This window comes from Dermacentor andersoni, chromosome 7 (genome assembly GCF_023375885.2).
Source record: "Dermacentor andersoni chromosome 7, qqDerAnde1_hic_scaffold, whole genome shotgun sequence".
Taxonomy (NCBI): domain Eukaryota; kingdom Metazoa; phylum Arthropoda; class Arachnida; order Ixodida; family Ixodidae; genus Dermacentor; species Dermacentor andersoni.
In genome coordinates, this window is record NC_092820.1 from 14,482,453 (window position 1) to 14,501,355 (window position 18,903).

Consider the following 18,903-nt stretch of genomic DNA (forward strand, 5'->3'; position numbering starts at 1 on the left):
AGACAACAATGTATCAGCCAGTGCGGATACATTGATTTATTAATTTATTCAACACTGCCGGCAGCCAAGGCAGTAGTGGTACAGGTACCGTAGAATACCGTGGGAGCGCCCAGTTTCACACAAGTGCCCAATATAACCATTTCCAAAACTTCAGAATTCTGAAAGTTATATGTTAAGCACCCTCTCGCTCCAAAGAGCAAGCATCAGCCGAAATAGTCACTCCATTACAGTCGCTACAAGACCACTAGGGGCGATGACGAGGATATTCGTTTCCTTGCGGTGGGAAAGGAAAGACCGATGGAGGTGAAAATAATGCAGAGTGACAATGAACAGTCCTTGACAGAAAACACAGTGGTTGCAGGGCTTTTGCGAGACCTTTTTGATAAAGCGTGCATGTAGCCGGTGTTCCCAGACTTGTGCAATCCGCTAGCCCCACGAGGCACTCCTACACCGTCGCCAGGAAGATCGAATTCGCCGAGTGGCACCACCTGTTGGGGAGGAATGCGAGCTGCACCTCGGCATTTTAAGAAACAGAAAAAGAACCAAGTGGGACACTAAGTACGACGTGCTTAGGCACCGCAACTATGGCAAGCAGAAGATGAAGCATGATCTTATGGTCGCATGATCCTTTAAGAGGTGTGGAATCAGTGTCTTGTTGGACGACAGTGAGGATGGGCACTTGCGCAACCGACTTGCAGGCACCGGAGAGCCCGTGGTCTCTTAAATTCATGCGAGTGTCAGCGAGAAAAGCATTGACCTGTTCTGCACCTACTCTGAAGAGTGGTTCGCTGGGTTCAGTGACGATGAGTAGGTGCTGGTGTAACCCATCAGTTACCATTTGAAAATAAACGTGCTTTCTTCGATACCGTAACCCTGCCTTGAAGTTTTTCGTTGGCCGCCATCTTGGTATATATTGCTTCAACCAGCCAAGTGCCCATATCTAGACTAGCCGAATTTCTTGTGAAGTGGGGTGGGCACTTCTGCGGTATTTTAAGGCATATGAAAATACATGATGAAATACATACATGTATAACATACACGAACAAAATAAATTGATGTGCTCAGGCATGTTTTTTTGTGGCAACAAAGCTTTCTCGTAATAGACTTGCATTGGCCAGCTATCGTACCCTAGCAAATTTCTTGACCACTATTCAACCTTTTGCAACATTTCACTCTTATACACCTTGCCATGACCTGCCCAACCACACATCTAACCAGCTAGTTGCAGCATACTACCATTTTTCAGTGACACACAACAAAGTTTAAATTGTGCATGGCTGAGTAAATGAATTGACTGCTATACCAATTTTTAAGTAAAATGAATTTTTGTAGACAAGGTTCTGAAGTGCTGCAGAAAATGTTCTCTTTTTTACAGGTTCTAACAATGCCTCATTATTTTGTATTATTGGCAGTGCCTCCAGGACACCAAGACTACAACTTGGACTGGTCCATGGGTTGGGGCTTGTCATGGCCTGCGCGTGCCAGGGGTGTAATACGATTGGCTGCTCGCTATCGCGGGGAGCCAACATGGAATGCCCACTCCCCCTGGCATGATCTGGCCTTGGCGGCACCAGTTCACGAAACACCCTGCTTCCAGCATTGATGAGCCCTTGGGTGCCCCTGGAGAACCTGCGCTGCCTGCTTCACGATAATCTCACATGCTCTTCCGAGGCCTCCGTTTGCCAGTTGTATGTGTCTCCAGGGGTACTACTTGTAAAAAATTCAGTCTATTGCTGCAAAAAACCACACCCTGTAACGAAAAAAGTGCTCCACGACTTCTTTAACGCCCGTCAGAATCTTGCTTTTTTTGTACAAGTGCACTTGCCCTTCTCATGACCAGTAATAAAGGTGACCACATTCTATTTTCATGTGAATATGCGTATCACCTTTGTGAGGTTAATGGTGCATCCACAAAATAAAATTTTCACACCCCTCCCTTAAATGTTGAACACCCACAGATAACACCTTCAGTCTAACACATAATTGCCGTATTTTCCCACATTATGGGAACACATTAGTGCGAAAGCATTATATTCCCCATTACGTGAAAACCCGTCTGTGTGACCAAAAGAGTACCAAAAATAGCCGACAGCGCAGAGTAAAAACTAGTCAAAAAATGTTCAGACTGACATTAAATTTCTCAGAGAGGTTCCTGTAAAGAAAGCAAGTTAATGGCTTTGAAAAGAAAATGGCATAAATTTCGGTGTGGGTGGGAATCAAACCTGGACCTCTGGAGTGAGAGACGAGCATGCTTCCCCGACACCACAGCGGCTCCACGGTTCTGGTTAACTAAACATGTGCCTAGTATGTGCGTCATTCAGGGTGTCTACCAAGCTGACATTTCCAAGTTCCCCGAGTTTTCCAGGTTTTCCCCGAGTACCTTTGCAATACTGCCCGAGTGACTTAGAATATTCTTTTACGTCTAGACGGGCTCCCTACATCACGTCGCCTAATTGTGTCACTCTCTAGTAAGCAAGTTAAATAAAAAACAACATAATGTAGTTTCAATAGTAAGGGGTAGTGTATTTTATTCAAAAAGAAAACAGAGGGGAGGGGTTAGTAAAATGCACAGCGTAAAACCCATTGCAGTAAAACCCATTGCAAACTGAGTCGAACATTCTCAAATACGAATAAATAAGATGCATACAGAATATTTTCGAATATGAGCTGTTTCCATCAACCGATAGCGAGCTAACTGATATGAGGCCCGAACTTTATCACAAGTGAGATTCTCTCGCAACAGCTGGTAAGTCAACCTCAACTGTCCTGACATACTCTCAGCCCGCGCACAACACCTCAGTGTTGCGTTTCACTGTTTTAAAGACTTTTTGCTTGAATGAGGGACACCTGCATTTCGGCGTCTGCCAACACTGCTTTTAGAATGCAAGCTGCTTCAAAAAAGCAGCGGCATCCTTCCTTTCCTATTCATTTCTGAATGCGTAGGTTCGTTGCCTTCTTGTTCTTTGGCTGCGCGCTCACCACACTGACTATTTAAAGCATCCTCTTGGACAGTTTTACAGACAGCGTACCATTTTTCGGACTTCCTAGGGGCCGCAAAAACAAAAAAAATGTGGCACTCCGAACAAAAAAAAATCAATGCCTGTTTTTAACTGCCCGTAAGGGCTAAAATTGCCACAGGCACCTCCGAAAAAGCTCTGAAGGCCTGTCAGTAGACTCATTAGGTATATCGGTGCTCGTACTTTGACATCAGATGGGGGTGCACGCGTGTATAATTAAGGAGTACATACTACGTCCTGTGACAATTGCCGCTTCCCACGCTTGTTATGCTTCGTCGTCTAACGCTGCTGTACAGAGGCAAAGCTAACTTTGAGAGACTGGCATTACGCAACGCGCTGTGCTCTGCGAGCTTTTTTTTTTTTTTCCCCCCGAAGCCAATCGTGAGGATGACAAAGGTGGAGTCGGTGCCCTTGCTGACAGCGGCAAATTCTTTCAATGAAAAACACGGCACCGCACGGCAAGAAGCTTAATAGCGAACGTAGAAGCAGCTAGGCCTAACGTTGCCGTGGTGGTGGCTACGGCTGCCAGCAGATCTGCGTGCGAGAGTGCCGGTTCGAGGTGGCGAGATAATCAAAATGGTGGTGGTGGCTTTGATTAACGCCATTTAAAACCTGCAGTCAGGGCACTACTACACATTGACTATATGGAGTACGTAGTGGTGCCATAATACGGTGCGAATTATCGGGCATGTCCGAAAAATCGGGCATCTTGAAAATTGGTCTTAACTACTCTGGCAATACATTGTGCCGATGACACGGGGGTCAATGACGATTCTTCACGATTCCCCTGTTACTGGAGAAGCATTAACACGACTTTTGTTCCCTTTCAATAAAGTTACAGCTAATTTTCCCTGACAGAAGCACAAATTCCCAGAGTTTTCCCGGTTGATAGACACCCTGCATTAAATTAATTCGTTTCTAATGAAAGATTAATCTCACGCGCGATCTGCAGTGATGCTGCGACGACCAAACATGCAACCCATTCCTCGTGAACAATCTCGTTCAGCGCGAAATGCATAGCACCGGTTTTCTGTAAATGACTTTTTTTCGATAACAAACCTTGCATACTGGGGCATATGCTAGGTGCATACTAGCTGTTTACAACTGGTAACATGTAAATACTACATTATATTCCTGAATAAATCTAATTGTCCGTTTTTCTCAAAAACAAATGTTTTGCTCAGGCTCCTTGTTTGTTGCAACAATAGAACTACAGTGGTATTTTCCACTTTTTTTTTTTTGCTATATGAAGCTAAACCCATTAAGCTTGAAGTGCTGCAAGCAGATTACTACGAGGCTTACAAGTCTATTCTGAATGGAAATATGTAAATAGCACTGCCTTGGCGTTGCACTGAGTAAAGTTTCTGTTTTTTCAAATTTTTTTAAAAACGTGGTTTTAGGTCGCTTTGCTTGTTTGTTGTATCAATATCTTTGGACCTAGGACAGCTAGAGCTATTCTTTCTTTTGTAGCACAAAGCTAAATGTATTGAGAATGCAACGCTGAGAGCAGAATTTTTTCAGCTAGAAATTTTTTTTTAATTTACGTTTGCATTTGCTCTTATTATTGATGCCGTAAACACAGAACTTCAATGGGATGTAAAATGACAAATAATCGCTCAATTTCGAATGTGTTTCCAGCATTGCTATTCTTATGCACGCTAGTCTCCAACTATATGTTGTTTACAACTTTCCCTTTAGCAAGTAAATTTTAATCGTTTTAACAAATAATAGAAGGTAATTATTAATTATCTTAGCAACTACTATGTATTCAAAATATAATGAGATATTTCAGATAAACACAACACTTTGAGCATATGCAATTTTATCCCATTTGATGTTCTCAACAAACCAGTCTCCCCTTACCCGTGCTATTTTTTTTACTTTCATTTCGAATTTTGTATATTTTGAATTTTCGTAGCATTCCCGCAGAATTCGAATGAACAAGTGTTTACTGTAAATTCTCAGTGTCTGCTTTCTGCGCATCACTCTCGGTGCTTTAGTGGTGCTTGGTAGCAGAATCTACGCAATATAGCAACAGCGTTGGTCGAGAGCCAACAGCAACACTTTTGTGGGTAGCTCAAATGATGAGAACTTGAGAACTGATGGGCGGAGTGGTTAATTTTGGGGCTTTCACTATAACGACGTCTTCGGCAGTACTGCACGATTCCTTATATCGAGACTTGACTGTATGATGAAGGCTTTTTAAATTGCTGTACTGTTAAAATAACGCTTCCCATCTGGTCACAGTAAATAGAGGGCACACGCGAAGTACCGAAGCACGGAAGCACAACCAAAGCGGGCGCCCGGCAATGCTCTAGTCTAACCAAGACAATGATTCCGCCTTCGAGATGAGCGAGTGATTTGGGAAGCCTCGAAGGTCCTGCACTTTCAAGGTAGGCCTCCAGGAAGAAAGGGCACAGCATGAACAGCATGGCGCGATATTAGATGCCTCAACGGCGTCACTCGAGTTTTTGCAGAATTGTCTGTGCAGCACCATGTTCATTGTACCTGTTTCAACAATTTGGAATGACCATCTTTTTACCATGGGAAAAGCTGCACAAGCATATCAGTCGACATGACCCGAGTCGGCGAGAATGCTGCAGTACCCGCTGCCATCACACAATGTTGCAAAAGAATGGCGGTTACTACGTCATTATCAGGATATTACAGTTTGGCTGCGCTTCATTTGCAACATTATGAATTACCGACAACAGCCCACGGCGACAGCCTACCTTTTGAAGATTGTAATTTCCTCGCCCGAAGTGACATACATAACGCAATTTTATGGCTCTTGTACGGCTAACGTGCTGTCATAATACCGAGCCTGTGATGACAGACCTTTGCAGAATACAGTCAAACCCGGCTATATCGAACTCGCAAAAAAACGCCTATCAGTTCGATATAGAGCATAATTCGATATAAGCCTGCTAAATAATTGGATGTCATAAGAGCACATACCATTCATAAAATCACTTTATTGGCGAAACTAGCTTAGTTTCGCATATAGTCCTGCATTTTCTTCTGCTTGGGCAATTTCGCTGCCTGCAACGCACGCACTTCCCCACGTTGTCTAGAGTCCGAGCAGCTGAGGCCGCAACCTTCCGCATTCGCGCAGAAGCACCGGACTAATGCGAGTGCACCAATCACTTCGGAGGATGTGGGCAAAGGACCGTAGTTGCTTTCCTCAACGTGCCTACTTTCATTTGTGCTCGGTACGATGTCGGCGATGTAGTCTTCGTTTCGGGATCTACCGTCGTCGCGACACCATCATCTGCACTCACAAACTCGTCCACCGTTGATTCGAATGTCCCTGAAATTTTGACAGCTCGCTCCAAACTTCGGCAACACCGGCAACGGCTTCATCGCATTCATCAGAATTTGCAGTCATCACCGAGCACGCGGAAACCGGCACGTAGGAAGAACGCCTCGTACACGGCCGTGCGTACGCGTCGGGCGCCATGGGCACCGGGTTGCGAGTCTGGCCACTTTAGCCCTAATCGTGTCGAGAGTGCTCCTCTGAATCTTGCACGCTGCGGGGACATCGCGTTCGACGCGATTTGTGATTTCGATCTTCACGACGAAAGGCGAATTCTGCCGCTTCATCACGGCAACACTGCTGGAGAAGGCCCACAAGGCGCAAACACGATAAACCAGAGAAGCAGCCAGACAACTCGCACTTTCGCCATCTTGCACGAAGAGCGCACAAGAGCCTCTGATTGGCTGTCTGAGCAAGCGCTGTAGGCGGGCCAGGATCATTTTTTTGCTAGGGAGTGTCGATAGATAGCGATCTAAAGAAAGGAAGGACGCTTGATTCTGCAACCCGTGAGGGAGCACGGCGAAGCGTCGTCAGGGGAGAGGGAGTGGGAAGTGAAAGATGATAGAGAAAGAGGGAGGATAATAGACTTCACTATGCGCGACAGGGGGGAGTGTCGACGGCTCGCCCGAACAGCCCGAGGCAGCGCGGTCACGGTAGGGAGAGCGGTTGATGGAGCCGCGCCGCCGGGTTTCCCCGCTACCGCGAGGGAAAGCCAACTTCTGGGGGCACTTTTCCGCCGCTTGACGTTCGATATATCGGGAGTCACTGCAATATTTGTTCGATGTAAGCGTAATTTTTGCTATATATACTCATTGTAACTATACCGTGACCAGAAATTGTTCGATATATAGAATAATTCGATGTAAACGGGTTCGATATAGTCGGGTTCGACTGTAGTGGCATGCCATAGCAGTTTCCAAAGTTTGCCCATGTGGCCAACTAGAACGCTTTGCTATGTCGTGCAGAATATAGTCATGTTCTACTGGTAGCAAAATACATCACAAGCTCTTGAATATGCGGCTGCGCTTGCAGTTTAGAAATTACAGGTGATAGGAACCAGGCACTGTTCTGAAAGAGCTATACGACGCTGCATTTTGTTCTTTAGATGACCATTTCTAATGTTTGCGGCTACGTATGCGCCCGGAACACAAATGACTACTAATACAAAAGAACTACTGATACGAATACATTACGCAGAACTATCAAGTTCATTATAAATGGGTTTGACGTGTATCACAGTATTGAGCACCAATATCAATGTGACAGTTCAAGAGTGGGGCAGTGAATGAACGTTTATCGCTCTCTGCTGGTAAATTGTACAGATGGGAGGGAACAAAACGAGGCAGACCTTGTGGGTGCTTTGTGGTGCATCGAGGAGAAGTCCCGCCATGCGCTTGATGGTGGGCTGCAGAGCTTCCTCAGTGTAGCGCCCGTAGTGCGACATCAGGGCACCCCACCTGTGCGTCAATGGAATGGACCAATGTAGGACTAGTTGGTATGGCATAGCATACCATCACGCCAGAATGAGACGCAGACACAGGAAAAAAGCTACAAGGCAAACTTGACTATCCACATTTACCCCTGTGTACGACACTGGGGTGTATATACAGAGGCTCTCGAGACCCCGACACTCTTATCAGCAGGCCCAGACATAACAGTTCCCATATGTAACAAGATACAAGAGGCGATGGTGCTTATTCCTTGTCTGCATTTCATTCCGGTGCATAGTACACTGTAGTGCAACCGAAAAGGCTACAGGGACGCAGGAACGTGTGTGCATCTCTGAACATGTACATGCTTACGAATCACTGGTGTGATAAAAACGAATTTTCCAGCACCTAATTTAACCGCAAGGTACAAAAGAAACGCTACTTTTGAGGCCACCGCGGCCCACAAAACACGTGCAAATGCCGAAATGAAGTCAAACTTCGCACACGCGCCAATCCCCGGCCTATGCAGCCTGCCTGCGCCATCTTGGTGTCATTTTGACCGTGAATTCCTTGTTTTGCCGCCTTGCAAAAGCAACGGCGCAGTTGAGGCGCTATTGGCATTTTCCCGTGATGCGATGCAGAGCGCTTATCGGCGGGAGCAGCGCATTCAAATCACGCAGGCTAAAGCGCGCCCGCCATTGGCTGCTGCGCGGGCGGCGGCAGCGGCGGCTCCCTTCGATGGCGCGCCCACCGCACTTGCATCGTTGTTGCCCCTTGCTCCGTCCGCCTCAGCTGACACCAGGCGCTTGCAAGCTGCTCATCGCCTTGCGCTATATCTTTTAGATGATTTTCGCAGCTTTCTTTTTTTTCGCTAGTTCTTTGCTGCAGGTGATGCCGGCAACCAAGCCCAAGACAGTGCAGATGTTCGGTGTGCGGAAGCGCAATATGCGACTTGCACGAGCATTGAACTTCCGATCTTTCGCAGAGAGTGCCGACTGCGTAGAAGCTCTCAGTGGCGGAACTGTGCTGTCAGCTGTCGCCATTAGAAAATCCGACACTTGAGTGTGCCTGGAGCCGCAAGAGCTAATTAAAAGCTCTGCAGGAGCTTCCTAATAAAAAAACACGTGTTGACTTTAAGCCTCATTTTCTCCTGGCATTTCTCCAGGCTCTTCATCAAGCATATACATGAACCACCTAGTTAGACCTCAATAACTCTGGAACTAATAAACACATCTTCATGAAACTTTCCAGTTCCTCATAGTTCGGTGGTGTGAACGTACCCTGAAAGTTTCATTCGGATATCTTAAAAAATAAAGTTTGGTCCCCAGGGTAGCCTCCCCCCTTAAGCAGAGTCTACTGCATTAGCAAACTTGTGCTTTTAGAGAAAGAATGACCAACTCTGTGGTGGTAATAGCTGGAAGCACAGCCAGTATTCACTCTGTTGCATTTTGGCACCTTGTTACGGCCTGAAAGGGTACCGACCTACAAAATTTTCCCAGCCAGCTGCAGCTGCGAAGGTCGCGAGCTTCCCAGAAGCGACCTCGGAAGCCTTCCCCACCTGCCGCGGCAATTTGTTTTGCAGGGACAATGGTGTGCCATATCAACACCCCTCAGCGTCGCTATGATTAAACACTGTCGGTGGACCAAGTATTGTTCGTGAATTCGCCGTGGCTGCTGGGGGCTGTTTGAAGCAGGGGAGCCCCTGGAAGATATCTTGTGCTGCCGTCTCACGCAGCGTAGAAGTGATTGACACATGCGGCAGCCATTGTCTGCGGAGTTAACACTGGGATGAAGAGGCGCCTGCTCGGGTCAAGCACCTTGTCTGCGAGAACCCACTCACCTCGGTGTGGCCAGTGAAACATGTGCGGAAGTGTGTGTGTTACCAAGTTATGCAGTGAAGCATACACAAAATACAGTCGAACCACGATATATCGAACAGCGCGGTGATCGCGAAATAGTTCGATATAGCCAAAATTTGATATATAAAATCGTGTAAAAAATAAATCAATGAACCAAGGGCTCAATCGGGGATTGTTGTTCAGAGCGCACATTCGGTTGAGTCACGCACAAATGGCCTATGCCGTGCAGACTGTCCGAGCAAAATCTGCATGGCCTGGCCAATCGCACGGTCCGAACAACGATTCCTGACCGCGGCCCAATCATGGCACAGTAATACTTGTTTGAAGCTTCACACAAACTTTTTTTCTTTGGCTGAAAGTACTTCTTTCTTTGACTAAAGCAATGTAGCCTGCTTCTTATTGGCAGCTGCGTGCTTAACCACGGCGTCTTCAACATAGTCTAAATGATCCATAAGTAATAGGCCAGTGCCTTCTATTGCGTCGCAGCAGCGGCAAAAAAAGGGCCACAGCAGCTACAGCCTGAATTGAATTCGGGAGCGGGACAGCATCAGCGCTTGCGGGATCAACCTCGGCAGCACCTTCACTTGGCCGCTACTTCCACTACTATCTCCAAGTCAGTTAAACAAAGCATTTTGCAACATTGTCAATAACGAAGTATGAAGTGGTGTCTGCCAAGGCATCTATGAGTGAGCCCAACAAGCACATGCTGTCGCATGTCTTTGTGGATGCAAACTGCCATTCCTAGCGAGGCGCAGCAAATGCAATGCGTCGATATTGTCCAGAGTGATATTGCCGAGTGGTTGCCAAACATGCCAAGCAGCTAAGTGTGTACGCCGCTACGTTCAAATGGCACCCTCGGCGCTTTCGATGTCTGCAGCTATAATGCACAGCAGTCTCGAATGCCCATTGCTCCAACACTATCTCCGAGGGCGTTATGGGAGAGCTCACTGCCTCCCATAACGCTTGTGGACTGGGGTGGCGGAATTCGATATATCCATTTTATGTCCGACCCTGTTCAAAATAGAAAATAAAGAATGCATAAGATTTTCCAGGTGATATAGAAAGTGTGAGATATGCAATAATTTGATATATCCATGTCTGATATATTGAGGTTTGACTGTATTGCAGTAGTAGCCACTGTCGCGCAACACCATACGTGCCCCTTAGTTAGACACACTTTTCTGCAGTGCTTAGTCATAATACGAGCACCAAGACATTTAGTAACAGCACTGGCAGCCACTTGGACTGTTTCCGATTTTGTTCTGTGGCGATTTGTGCCCTTCCTCATGTTTACGTTTTCCACGGTCCCTTTAAAAACATCAACGGGGTTCTACTGTATTACTTTGTTGTTAAATATGTAAGGGATAACAACACTTATTGGAGGACGAAAGGAGAGAGAGAATGCTCGAAGTGAGCATTATTCCGAATGTCTGCTACAGGACAGGTGCGGTTGCTGTGCAGGGGCACCAGCTACCGAGCGAACACATGGGGCACATAACTTCCGCTCAGTCATTCATGAATGCCCGTATTTAGGTAGCTTATGTGCAAATTGCATGTCTCAAGTTAGGCGAAGCATTTATTACTTGCCCATTCGCAACATTTTTCCATCCCATGAAGACAGTGTGAGGTGATCTAGAGCACCTGGCGACGCTGATGCATCTGATGGTAGTGACAAGAAATCTCGCTAAAGTGAACCTATCCCCAAAAGTGGTCATCTGAGAATACGGCACACTAACCACTTTTTGCGAGCGACTTTCCACCTGTGCAAAGCCGCTAGCTTTGTGGCGAATTTCGATATGTTGAAGTTCAGATTATTTGGACTGTTAGCCGGCCCATGTTGAGCCCGAACTGTCGTTCAGCAATGTATAGACAACGTGAAGTTCGATTTGTCGGGCCACTTTAGTGATGCATGCTGTGCACGCCTGGGGCGCAATCGGAGATATTTGTTTGATACGTGTTCTGTTCAGTGGCTGCAACGTCACACAGTGGCAGTATGCAAAATTTGTGACAACGGGGCGGAGAGAGCAGCCAATCAAGAAGCGGTGACCTCCCCGGAAGTTTACTTCCGTCGTTTGTCGTATGCTTGCGAACAGTATATTACAAAACGAAATGTTTCTCGTCTCCCAATTGATTGAAAGCATTATCTAAAAAAAATGTATTTTTCCTTCTCAAGCCCAAAGACTTTTTCAAATAGTAGTGCGTGCGACTACTGCAATGTATAACTATTAGTTTCTTTGCGTCGTCCCTAGGTGGTGTCGCGCACAGAGAGATGAAGAAAGAAATAGAAACGACGGGAAGAGTGGCGCACTTTTCAAGAGGCAGCGACAACATTCCAGTGGCTTGCCGACACCGATGATGGGGTTGATTTTGCTGTACAACCAACGAATTATTTGTTTCAAGAAACTAAAACAAAGCCGGAATTCACTTCCTGCCATTTCTTCAAATGCGTTTCGCACCGCCACCCGCTCTCCTCCTTCCTCTAGAAACGCCAGCGCAACAACGCAAGTTCCCAACGGAAGCGACATTTTCTCGAATTCAACTATGGATTGGATCGAAACGTGCCATGCCGCAGCAGCCGGTTTTATCCAATCCAATCCACGAGACGCACCATGCGAAGCCGTATGATCGCTCCAAACTTCCCAGCTCCCGTCGGGTTCGGCGCCTAGCAGACGAAATGCTCGGTGGGAGGATGATTGACAGGAGCGTGTAGTCATTTTGACGTCACCAAAAACATGGCCGCACCCTGCGGCTGGCAATGTCAGCGCGGAGTAGGCCAATCACGCGCGCCGGGAACCGAACGAACGTGCGAAACAACGATCTCCGATCGCACCCCTGCAGACCACTGCTGCTGCCACACGTATAGCACAGCCAATCATTTTGGTGCACTTCAGTGCAAAATGTTATTTTCTTTATCAGGATGACACTTGAACTCTTGCTTGGCAAAATTTGGTGCGGGAGTGGGAGCACTGCACATACTGCTTAAAGTGCAGCCATGCGAGATGAAATACCAGTTATAGTTGCACAGACAAGCAAGGCAGCTTACTTCTTAACAAGGTGCATCGACCAAATCGAATGTGGAGGAGGGGATGCTGAGCAAACAAAGAAGGAGCAGTAACAAAAAAGCTGTGGTAGCAGAGGTGGCACGGCGAGCTCCAACAGCTCGGAGTCAAGTGACCGCAGCAAAATCGCCATCATGGCTATGCATGGTTCCATCCTGTATAACAGCTCAATGGTCAGATGACATTAAAAAAAAAGACCATGCGCGGAGTTGTGAATGCAACGAATGCACTGTGACAGTGCTTGCTCGTGCATTATAGAATGCGGCAAATGCACAGCCTGGTGAGCGGATGGATTAGGTGACATTTTGTGATCACGTTTATTAATCTTGGGGAGTGACAAAGCATCGCAATGATTTGAACAACTCTCAACAGTTGGCAAAGGAGAGTATTGGAAAACTACCAAACCAATGTCACTTGACTGCTCATAGGAACGTCATGCATCGCTTCATGGGTACCTATGTGTGCGATGACTGCTGTGAAGGGGAGCGCTAAATAACTGTGAAATTCTTGTTGCGAGGTCTTCGAACGCAGGGAAACAATAAAGTGCAGTCATCGCTGCTGGCATTTACAGACAGTGCTAGTTACACCAAAGGCAGCGTCGCAACATGGAAGTCGCACAGTCCATAGTGTGCGATAGAATCAGTGACCAATCATTTGGACGTACTCTATTACAGTCGCCGACTGATTTTCCGGACTCCAAAAATTCGGACATGCTCGATTATTTGGTCTGCTTCGCAGCACCGCCATTCTCTCCATAGACCATAATGTATAACAACTGCCGAAAGTTCGGACACCTTGTAATCTCTCGTCCGATTTTTCGCAAACTCCTTGAGCGAACTCGATCAAGAGCACAATGCACCGACTGACAGGTGCATGGTTCGACTAGCTGAGAACCATTGTTTTGAACGGAGCCTCCTTGCTGCCCCACAAAGTGGTGCTATTGGAAATCCCCGCTCATCATCATCGTTTCTGCCTGGTTCGATAGAGTTGCTACAGCAGTTCCAGTCTCAGCTCAGTAAGCCATGTCAAGACAATCTAGCAGCCGATTTGTTTGTTTCTTCGTGCACGACGCTGAGAGTAGGCTACGTTTTTCATTTGTACGACTGGTGTCGGCGTGACGGCATGGTGGTGCTTGCTTTGTATGCCGTATCGAGGTTGCGGTGATCCAAAGTGGCATACGGAAACATCGCATCAAGTGTCTAATGGCGCCAACAGTGCCCGCGCAGACTGTGCTGGGGCATGCCGGCAAGTGGGTGCTGGGAGGCCTAGGATTTGTCGCCTTCCGATGTGCTCCCTACTGATGCCAAAAATGTTCTGCGAGGACCTGCACAGTGGTTGCGTTGCGATTCCGGACACCATCTCATTTGACAGTTTCACAGGTGCTGACATGCTGTACTGACATGCACAGAACTCTATGACTGCAAGATCATTCGTCAGGTTTCTGCTGCACCGCCGGACGATGACTTATAGTCTGAAAATGACGCACCATGTGCTACACTGCCGTCGCATGCGGAGCTAGTACAAGCAGTGACTGTGCTTTCAGCCGGCTATAGTGACCGTAGGACCCTCTCCGATATTCAGGCTTATCTGATTGCGTGTAAACAGAACAGCGTGCAACGCGCATTCACGATTTCTTCAAGCCTACTGCAGAGCCCAAATAAGTGCATGGAACTAAAAATATTTCTTTTTTTCTTAATCTGCTTTTTCGGACACCTGTTTATTCGGACATTTCCGCAGTCCCCGTGAGGTTCGAATAAACGGTCGGCGACTGCATCCAGTCTTTGCGGCACCGTCATTCTCCCTATGACGGTATGTATAACGACCAGAATCTCAGATGATCTAGGGCTTGCAATCCGATAATCCGGACTCTGACGGCAGTGCTGTTGTCAGTTGGAAACCCCCCACAGCCACTGATAAAGCTGTCCAGGGAAGTTAAGGAATCCGACAGTGCATTTATGTGGTTGAATCTGAGGCCATACTTTAGTAAGTCAAACGGGGTAAATTGTGTAAACAGTGATATATTGCTCGCAGGCATTCTGGCATTGTCATTTTCTGGTTCCAGTATAGTTGATTGTTATCGCTGAGACTTCTGTCTGCTGTTGTGTTGCACAATGCACCATCTGCCATTCCTTGTTTGTTCTTTGAACATGCTATGTAGTAACCACTGTGATACTGAAGTTTTGAGCATGAGGTTTTCACAGCATGAAGCGTACGGGTGCCTAGACTGACCAGCTTCAACACTACGTATCTACAAGACACTCGGCATGTCACCAACTGCTGCCTTTGCAGCTAGTAGCAGCAATGATTCGCTGCAGGTATAAGACGACAATGGTGCAGAAAGCTGCCATCATGCAGAGCGGCCAGTCATAGGCTGAAGTAACACAGGAATTCCGCATTTAGAAAGACCATCTCGGGCTACATCAAAAACGAAGATTCTAGGAGCGATTGAATAATGTGCTGCGGCCCAGAAGATAAGCCTCTGCCAAGGCTTCAAGTTGTAGGCATACCTACAACTTGAAGACACGACGATGCCTGGGCACAATAGCTGCACAGTGCATTCCCATTTCTGGCCACCCACTGAAGCAAAAGGCTTTCACTGCATAGGGGAAATGAAGGTCAGGCCCCTAACTTTAGGAAGCCACGTGTTTACGAAAACTTGCGGCGAAAGTAGTGCCGGTGATAACACTTGTGAATTACTGCACTAAAAAGCTGCGAACATTGCTCCGCCATTTTTTTTTTTTCAGACGACATTTTGAACTGCAATGAAACTGCCTTTTACAAGTTTCTGCCAGACAAGAGTCTCTGGAGATCCTTGCCATGGAGGCAAAAATAAAGAGAATTGCTGTTCTGTGTGCCAACATGTCTGGAATAAAAAAGCTTCTGCTTTTGGTTATTGACAAAACAAAGTCAAAAATGCTTTAAAAAAATCAAAAGTCTCCCCATGTAGTATGAAGCTAACACCAAAGCCTGGATTACAAAACCATTGTTCAAGGTCTCAGGCCTGAGCCTCAGAGATCAAAGGTTTGAGGAACAGAATACCAAGGCGATTCTTTTATTAACTGCCATGCCCATAGCCTTGTCAAAAATTTGAAGGCACTTGAAATTAAGTTTCCTGCCACCGAACACCCCAAGCATCCTCCAGCCCATGAATCGGGGCATCAAGAACGTGAAGGCCTGTACCATTCAGGCCTACCACGTTGCATGGCGACATGCCTAGACAGTGGAAAAAGTTGCAGCCTGGACTTGCTGTCAGCCATGCACATTCTCGCTGATGCATGGAACGCTGCGAGACCAGGCACAATACAATAGAACCTCGGTCCCGATTATGGCTCGTACAAATTTCAGGGCAACACAAATTTTCTGGCCCCGGCAAAGTTTTAATAGAAATTGGCCATAACGTGCTAGAATTCGGATGTAGTGAACTGCATTTTTTTTTCTGCAGCATTTGCTGCGAACAGATTCAACCACCAACATGGCCACCAAAGACTATCCATAGACCAGACGGAAAGGCAGGAGCTGCGGCATTGCCAGCATACTATTAGACATATCGGTGCTCGTACTGCGATAGGCGATGGCGGGTGCACGCGTTTGTAATTCAGGAATACACAACTAACACAACTGTACCGTGAGAATTGCCCGTTCCCACTCTTGGCATGCTTCACCGCATAGAGCTACTATGTTGAGGCAAAGCTGACTTTTGGGAACCGGAATTATGCAATGTGTCGTGCTTTCCGAGCTTCAAAGCCATTGGCGAGGATTACAAAGGTGGAGTGTCGGTGCTATTGCCGAGAGCGGCGAATTGTTTTAATGAAATACCCGGCACCGAACAGCAAAAAGATTAGTAGTGCATGTTGAAGTAGCTAGGTCTAGCGTTGCCGCAGTGGTGGCTATGGCTTCCAATGCATCTGCATGCGAGCGCCAATTCGAGGCGGCGAGAATAAAAACGGCAGTGTTGGCTTTGATTAATACAGTTTCGGACTTGCGGTCGTGGCAAAATGTTACGAAAATTGGACGACTTATATATTGACTATGGGATACGTGCACATGGTGCCGCGAAGCCGTTCACATTATCGGGCATGTCCCGAAAATCGGGTGTCCGGAAAATCGGTTGTTCACTGTACACAGGCAACTCCTCCAGCCGGTGACACGGCATTGAAGACAATTTGTTACAACTCCTCTCTTTTACTCCAGCCAGCAATAGGGCGAATCATTTCCTTTCAATAATATGACAGCTGGTTTTCCCTGACAGAAGCACATATTCACCGAGTTTTCTCGGAGTATTTCTTTACTATTCAAGATCCCCGTGAATTCCCGGTTTTCCCAGTTGGTAGACACCCCAATTCCACAGCTACCTTGTTTCTACCCATTTTCTACCTGCTCTCTCTACCAGCCTCCCCTCTGGAGGGTTGCATGTTAGTGGAAAGGCAAGCGCTGCAGTTTCTGCAATGCTTTTGTGAGGGGTCATGGATAATTACAGCCGACAAGAGGGTATTCCGGTGACGCCTAGGGAGCTCCAGAGGGCACTGTACACATGCGATGGAAAAATCCGAATGAGTTGCTCACATTTTTCCTTTTTGTCACACCCCTGCCATGTATATGCCCATTCTGAACCACCCCACAATGAGGCGTGCAAGACAGCTGCAGCAGCAGAAAAGTCAGAGGAAGAGGCAAAGAAAGCTTCAGTTTAATGAAATGAAAATAGAACCATGGCAACATCTCACTACAGTAAAAAAAAGAAAACAGGCTGGCTTCAGATAGGGACATTCTACAATGGATTGCATCCATGTCATGTATTGGATAATTTAGGAATTAGTGGAGTACAATAAATTTCTCTATGTGACTTTCATAGGTACACAGGGATAGTACACACAAACACACTTGTTATAATGAGGTTCAAAATTCATGGCATTCTATGAACAAGTCATAAAGCCTAAGATACTTTGTTATATCGAGAATTTATATTGAAGCTTGTTATATAAAGGTTTAACTGTACTTCGAAACAGGACAAAAGCAGTAGTTATTCACACAGTGAAACCCAGCCATATTTTATCCTTCAGTAAGAACAGTTGTCCGAAACCACACCAAGGGTGTGGCAGAAAGCACCACTCGTCCACTGTGCCCAGCTTGCTCTGAAGTCTGCAGGAATTGCTGAAAAACTGTCACTACATCTTCAAGCATGCCGTGGTAGGCCAGCCAGTAGATGTCAAAGTCAACATTGGCACCGAGGTCTCCCAAAATAAACATTTGACACACTCGAGAACGAGCCTTCTCTCTTAGCTTCTCTGCACCAGCTTCATGGTCCGAATGGAAAGCTCTGCACTATTCACCAATGGGTAACCCAGCAAAAACAAAATGGTAGTTTGAGAGCATGGGAGGCCATGAAAAAGGGATGAGTGCACTTCAACTTTGCCTTGAGGTGTGGCTTCTCGTTAGTGCAGGTTTGTGGCGCTGAAGCTACAAAAAAAAAAAAAAGAATAAGTTATGGGGCTTTATGCAAAAAAAAAAAAAAAACAATCTGAATATCCAATATCTGAATAGCCATAGTGGGGACTCCCGATTAATTTTGACCACCTCGGGTTGTTTCACGCGCACGTAAATCTAAGTTCACGGGTGTTTTTGCATTTTGCCCCCATCGAAATGCAACCACCGTGGCCAGGACCTCATCCTTAGCAGCACAACCCCAAAGCCACTAAGCAACCATGGTGGGACCCACCATGGTTGCTTTCTCGTGCCTGCAGGAAATGTAGCAGGCATGATTGCTAAATTTTTATAAATTCTCCGAATTTTTGGTGTGGGGAATGTGCAAAAAAATTCAGTACACATGAATGCTCTGCACTGCCACAAATATGCAACTGTGCGATCGATGTTAAAACGCTGTATCACAACGTAGGCTTGGCAAGTGCAGACAAACCAGCCAAACCATTGTCAAAACATATGCGCATCCAGTATGGAATTTCAAGTTGCTATTGCAACATTTTGCTGCCGGCAAACCTTTTGGACATGGAGAGGACTGCATGTGAATCCGTACTCTGTTATTGCGGCTGTCAGTCCAGCCAGGGTCTGATCTCGCAATCACAAGGTCTACGAGTGCGAGGGCAGAGTGGCTGGCTTGTCACCAGCCGCTCAGTCAGCCACACTAGTTAGGCTGCTAGGCCTAACATGCACTGTTTCGTCACCACGCTTTTGCTAGAATATGTATTTGCTTCACTATAACTGATGGAG

General features: G+C 46.6%; 1 protein-coding gene and 1 long non-coding RNA gene across 4 annotated transcripts in view; one reads left to right on the top strand and one right to left on the bottom strand.

Annotated features, from left to right (window-relative positions):
• Positions 1 to 1,874, top strand: part of LOC129386006 (uncharacterized) — a 33,449-nt gene extending 31,575 nt beyond the window's left edge. Inside the window, exons 1-2 of one of the 2 annotated variants that reach the window (XR_008613474.1) lie at positions 1 to 636; positions 1,413 to 1,874. This is a non-coding gene — a long non-coding RNA (uncharacterized lncRNA). The remainder of the gene's footprint in view (positions 637 to 1,412) is intronic. The other variant, XR_008613475.1, reaches the window with a different exon arrangement.
• Positions 1 to 18,903, bottom strand: part of LOC126535555 (G2/mitotic-specific cyclin-B-like) — a 71,087-nt gene that overhangs the window by 345 nt on the left and 51,839 nt on the right. For both annotated transcript variants that reach the window (XM_050182383.3, XM_055073198.2), the window contains exon 7: positions 7,682 to 7,790. In XM_050182383.3, coding sequence (XP_050038340.1) covers positions 7,682 to 7,790 — 109 coding nt within the window. The remainder of the gene's footprint in view (positions 1 to 7,681; positions 7,791 to 18,903) is intronic.